This window comes from Sceloporus undulatus, chromosome 4 (genome assembly GCF_019175285.1).
Source record: "Sceloporus undulatus isolate JIND9_A2432 ecotype Alabama chromosome 4, SceUnd_v1.1, whole genome shotgun sequence".
NCBI lineage: Eukaryota > Metazoa > Chordata > Lepidosauria > Squamata > Phrynosomatidae > Sceloporus > Sceloporus undulatus.
In genome coordinates this window covers 81,463,751-81,469,540 of record NC_056525.1, presented here as the reverse complement: position 1 = coordinate 81,469,540, position 5,790 = coordinate 81,463,751, and the positions used below count along the sequence as shown (strand labels likewise).

At 38.4% G+C, this 5,790-nt stretch overlaps 1 protein-coding gene across 1 annotated transcript in view; it reads left to right on the top strand.

Moving 5' to 3' along the window:
- TXNDC12 (thioredoxin domain containing 12) overlaps positions 1–5,419 on the top strand; it is an 18,384-nt gene extending 12,965 nt beyond the window's left edge. The window contains exon 7 of the mRNA XM_042462651.1: positions 4,264–5,419. Coding sequence (XP_042318585.1) covers positions 4,264–4,343 — 80 coding nt within the window. The 3' untranslated portion in view covers positions 4,344–5,419. The remainder of the gene's footprint in view (positions 1–4,263) is intronic.
- The last annotated feature ends 371 nt before the right edge of the window (positions 5,420–5,790 follow it).

Here is a 5,790-nt window from a genome sequence, read left to right as displayed (position 1 = left end):
TTAGTCTGTTTTCTGACAAAATAGATCACCACGTCCCTCGGAAGTTTTCTTATCTTAGCGATACGGGAGTTTATCCTATAGGCCCGATCTATTTCCCACGGGAATAATGTCTCAGATTCTCCAATAAATTTTGCTAAAATTGGCGTCAAGAGAGTGTACAAGTTTTCGTTTACATTTTCAGGTAGACCTCTCAGTTTTAAGCAATTCTCTCTTTGTTTCAGTTGTAGTCTCAATATTGAATCCTGATCTTCTTGTTGTTCTCTGTGCATTGTCTCAACCTTTATTTCCATCTTCCTCATATCTGTTTCTAATTTTTCTACCTTCCCATTAATCTGCTTTAAATCCGTGTCAATCTTGTCCAGTCTTGAGGTTACTTCTCCCAGTTCGTATCTCAAGTCCCTCTTGAATTCAGCCTTCAGGTCTTCTTTCGATTTTTCAATTGCCTGGTTTGTTTGTTGGTGCATTTTCCTAATTTCTTCCATCATCTTTTCGTCTGATTCTGATAGTTTGGTAGGAGTATCCACTGAGGGTCTTCTGAGTGTGTTAGCTGTTGGATTTGGTGATGATTTCGCTCCAGTTTTCCTTGTTCCCACTACCATCTTTCGATGTATTTCGGGTAGGGTAATATAAAATCAAAAGGAGACACAATAGGAGAAACAGTATGTAAAAATAGATTTCTTGGATTTCTGGAAGTGTTATTCTAGTGAACAGTAATGTTAATTTTATCTTTTTCAATTTCTAAGGGGGTAAATTCACAATTTATAAATTTGATTTTCTTCCTTGTTCAGATCTAAATTCTATTTCCCCTTCTCCGCTATAACTTGAACTTTTAAATCCCTAAATTTGTTTACTTCTCCACCAGTCAATTATTTAAAATCCAATATCTTAGTTGTCCCAAGTTTGTTTGCTTGTTTGCTTGTTTGTTTATTTTTAGACTATTCTCTTCTTATTGTTCCCGTTCACATATAGACAGATTTATCTATGGTTTCCCTATATTCACAGAATCAACTTTCCCCTTATCTTTACAAGTTTGAACACTCAGTGCAATATTGTATATAAATATCTATATATAGATGTATATATTTTGTAAATATTGACTAATTATATATGCTATCTAATTCACCATTCAACAACATCCAAGAGGAGAGAGAAGGGTATGGCCCACAGCTGCTAGGTTTGTTTACTTGTTTGTTTTCGCCTCTGCAATCAAATAAGTCACTTACTTATTATTTCCCTGCAGGGTAATCAAATCTATTTTCTTTCCAAATTCTTCCTCTCTTTCTGGTTTTCCCCCAGTACCTGAGAGAGGAGGGAATACTATAATATCAACTTGGAACCACCTGCCAGTTTAAATCTAGGTATCACACTACACTGCCTCAAGCCTTTAATAGAGTTCTCAAAATTCCCCCCTTTTTTTTTAAATGATTAATTCAGTCTTTGATATTATTTCCTATAATTTCAGCCTGTTATCCCCCAAGAGATACTTTCCAATGTCATTAAATATTCAACTTAACTTTCCTATAAAGCAACAACTCATAAATTCATAAACATGTTTGATTACTCACTTATCACTTATTACCTCTAGGTTTGTTCCTAAGCAAGAACAGTCCCCCACCAAGTCTCCAATAGTATTTGATAGAGAGTAGAGAAAAGAAAAAAAAACACAGCAATTACTGTCAACTTATAACCAATGTAAAATAGTTTAAAACACTGTAACTGTCCTTGATATTATTGAATGTTTCTTTTCCTTCTTCAGTTGATACTTCGTCACGTTTCTCTCCTCTCTCTTCTGCTTTATCACCCAAGTCTGTTGCTGATTTGCTCCAGCTGTTTCTCCTTTCCTAATTGAAAGCACCTGGATTTGACGCTCCTGTTCCTACTGTCGTCGCCTGCCTCTCTCCTCTCTTTCTTCTTCTTCCCAAATATTTGCAGATATTAAATTTCCTCTAGTCCTTCCTGATGGTGTTCACAGTCCCCTTTCACTTCTTTCCCCCAAGCAGTACATTAAATCCAAGTACAACTACACAAACCAAAAGAGTCCAACTTCGCTGCTGTATTAGTATATATGAGAGAGGAGAGAAAAAAAATAAAGACAGTGCGAAGTTCAAGAGCTTACAAGGCTATATGGAGATAGACCATCAAATAGATTTGGCTAGTTTCTTTCATTCACAGTTCCCAATTTCTTCCTATTCCATTGGGTTCCCATAAAGAAATGCAGGACATGCACAGTTCTATTAGTCTTCTTTGATTAATAGAAGTTAATCAATAGAAAGCTATAGCAAGCAAAAAGGAGAGAAAAAGAATGTGCCGGCTACTCAATTCCTCAAGCTTCTCCGTCTTCCCCCCATAGATAGCTCATTTATTTCCCAGGGAAATTAAATTAAATAAAACGGTAAGCTGAGTCTTCTTCCTGCTGATCTTCTTAAAGAAAAGAAAACAAAGTTAAAAGTGGTGGCGGCGCCCCTGTCTCCAAGCCGCGGCTTGCGACTCCTCACTGCGGGCGTGGATGCTCGGGTTTCCCTCACCGCTTCTGCTTCTCGCGTCCCACGAGTCACCTCCGGCACCCGGCGACTCGCGACTCGCGTCTTCGGTCTTTTTATTTAGCCGAGTTTCAAAGCGTGGGTTCCCCAGTCGAGCCCCTCTGCTTCCCCTTTATCGGGGGGACACGTTTGGCTGGTTGGCAAGTCACTCCATCCAGCCCCGACCCCGCAGCCTACGATCACCCTCCGGAGCCTTTCCTAGAGGGTGATACCCGCGCCGCCATACCACCGGAAGCCCAACTTTGCAGTTCTACTATGTACTTCTAATGAGACTGAATGCATCTGAGGAAGCAGGCTGAAGTCTACGAAAGCTCATGCTGCCAATTTCTTTCTTTAGTTACTCTCAAAGGTGATATATGATCTCTCTACAGACTACTTCTAATAATGCTGATGTTTATGTAGCTAGTTTTGAATTAACAGTAGTTAATAATAATAATAATAATAGGATTTATTTATATGCCGCCCAGTCACTGGGAATCCAGGCGGCTTACAACAGAGGGGATAATAGATGGTTCCCTGCCCTCAGGCTTACAATCTAAAAAGACACGACACAAATGGAGAAGGGAATGGTGGGGGGGGGGAATCAGGTCCAGCATTCTTCTCTCCCTCTGAGGCCTGGACCAAGGCAAATGGACTGGAGGGAGGGCTCTTTTTCTTAATCAAGGCCGGGCCCGATGTCGTTGGGCCTGTCCATTCACTCCCTCTCAGGCCAGAAGATGACAGTTGGAAGGAGGGAGGAGAGGGCTCTTCCTTTTCAGGCCAATGGCATTTATGTTCCCCAAAACGAGTGATTCCTCATAAACTTGCTTTTATGTCCTGGGACCACCCAATGATCTCTCACAGAAAACTCTCTGTTTGCTAAATCTAGGTGAGGGATGGCAGTTGTGTTTCTCCAGATGTTGTTGGATAGCAATTCCCATCATCACTTACTATTGGCTGTGCTAGCAGGTGCTTATGAGAGCTGAAACCCAGAATCACCTGGAGGCCCATGCTGACCCATCCTTATTCTAAACCAGGGTTTCTCAGCCAAAGTTACCTGCAGCCACAGAATGTTGTAAGATGTTGCTAGTTCTGTGAGATTTTGACTAGGGAAAAACTACTACTTTTTTTAGCTGTGGATACAATAATTTTATATAGGGTTCTATGAGACCTGGAAGTTATTTTAAGAATTCCTCCAAGGTAACAAACAAACAGAAAAGGTTGAAAAAGGCTGTTCTAATAAGCTCTGTGAGGCTAGCAGTCTACTTTCCAAGCCATTTGGTAGTTGACTCTATCAACAGTGAGTTCAGGGATTCATTCAAGTATCAGAAGTCCATCTATTAGCTTCTGAACACAAAATAGCAGCTAAGGAGGAGAGAATGAAACTGAGAAACAGAACTCAAACAGTTTTAAACCCAGTATCCTCAATCTGAAAACCGACAAACATGTTGCTTCTCCTGTCACTTCCTCATAAAACTCATTTGCTATTTGTGTTCACTTGGTATGGACCACAAATTCTCATACATTTATTAATGTTCTTTACTCAGTGGCTATGAAGGGCGGGAGTAGGAATCAGGAAGAGATTAATTAATGGAGAAAACCTGTGTTTGCACATATAACAAATTTTCTTGTATGTGGATTTTCCTCAGTAATTCATGAAAGCTAGTCATGCGGCTGCTGTTCTGTCAATCATGTAATCTGAACTGATTCAAATGTCTCTTATGTTTTTTCTTTTCTTTTGCAGTCATCCAGGGTATGAAAGAAGCCCAAGAGAAGCTGACAGGTGATGCTTTCAAGAAAAAACATCTTGGAGATGAATTATAATGGATCCAAGATCTGTTTTATATAGGTTCAGTATCCAAAATAAGATAAAACTGTTATCCTCCCCAGAATTCAGAAAAGTTACTTTTTAAAATTATGATTCTCAGAGTTCCTTAGCTACCATAAATACTGCCCACACTTTTTGGCACTTTCTGGGATTTGTGGTATTAAAAGTAACTTTTCGTAGCTCAGTTCTTCTCTAATTTTTTCCAGATAAGGAATTGTAGCTGCACTGAAAAAAACCACTTTTTCCTACTGACGATTTCTTAGGTTAAATACTGTCTGATTTTCACGCAGTGGAGTCAAATGAACCATTATGTCCTCTTGTTTACATTAAAATGCATATTTATAAGAGAAATAATGCTTTAAAAATAAATTAACTAATTAGTGCTTGAACATTAACCACACAGCAAATCAACATTGCAGTGGTAGTTGAGGCCTAACTCTTCCTAGGCCTTTTTGTATGTTAAGAAAAGGCTGGTATCTACTTTATAATGTTAGTCTTATACAATCATTTCTTCTGTTATCCACAATGATGATATATAAGATTCCTATCAATGATCTTGTTTTTACTTTTCAATATGGACTGCATCAAGAGATAGGCAACCCTGCATACTCCAACTGTCTTCCAGTGCAACCCTATCATCCCTAACAATGGATCCTGTTGGACATGTTTGATGAAAGTTGTAGTTTGAAACCTATGGAAGCTATCAGGTGTCCTAACTCTAGTTTAGCACTATGTGCTTAGGCCTCAGCAAAACAATTATACTGAACTGATAACTCTACCCTGCATACTAAGTAGTCTTACTTTCCTATTTGTTCAAGGAACAGCATGAAAAATGTTGAATACAGAACAATTTTCTTCTTTTTTGGTTGCAATTAGACAGAAATACAGCTTTTCCATTAGTGCATTTTGTCTTCTTCAAGTCTTATTGATGAAAGAGCAAACATACTAAAGTATTTTGTGTGGAAAATCTCTCATTTGCTGAATGTTATTGGTGGATGCCTTGTTTCATCATATTGTACTGTATTTTTGTATCAAGGTAACAATAAAATTGATTTTTAATTTTTCAGTTCAATTTGAGAGAAGATGAATATACCTGTTCCTCTTTTTAGGATCTGATGTCTTAATGCAAACGTTCTCTATTGCTCAAATGTCTCCCCTCCCCACCCCATATGAGTGTTTTATACAACTTAATATATATAGAATTTTTCATGCCATTACATCCCATGGCTGTTAATAATGCTAATTTTCTCAACTTTTAACCCCCCTCTTTTTCAGTAATTTAAAATTGAAAACAGGTTTAACAATGTAACCTCCTAGTAATAGCATTCATGATTTACACTAAGTAACAATTGAGTAATGAGTCTTTTGTAAGAGCACCAGACTTCTTACATGTAAGAGGAGAAGAGATACAGTATTTACTGGCCACAGTGCTTCCAGAGAGAC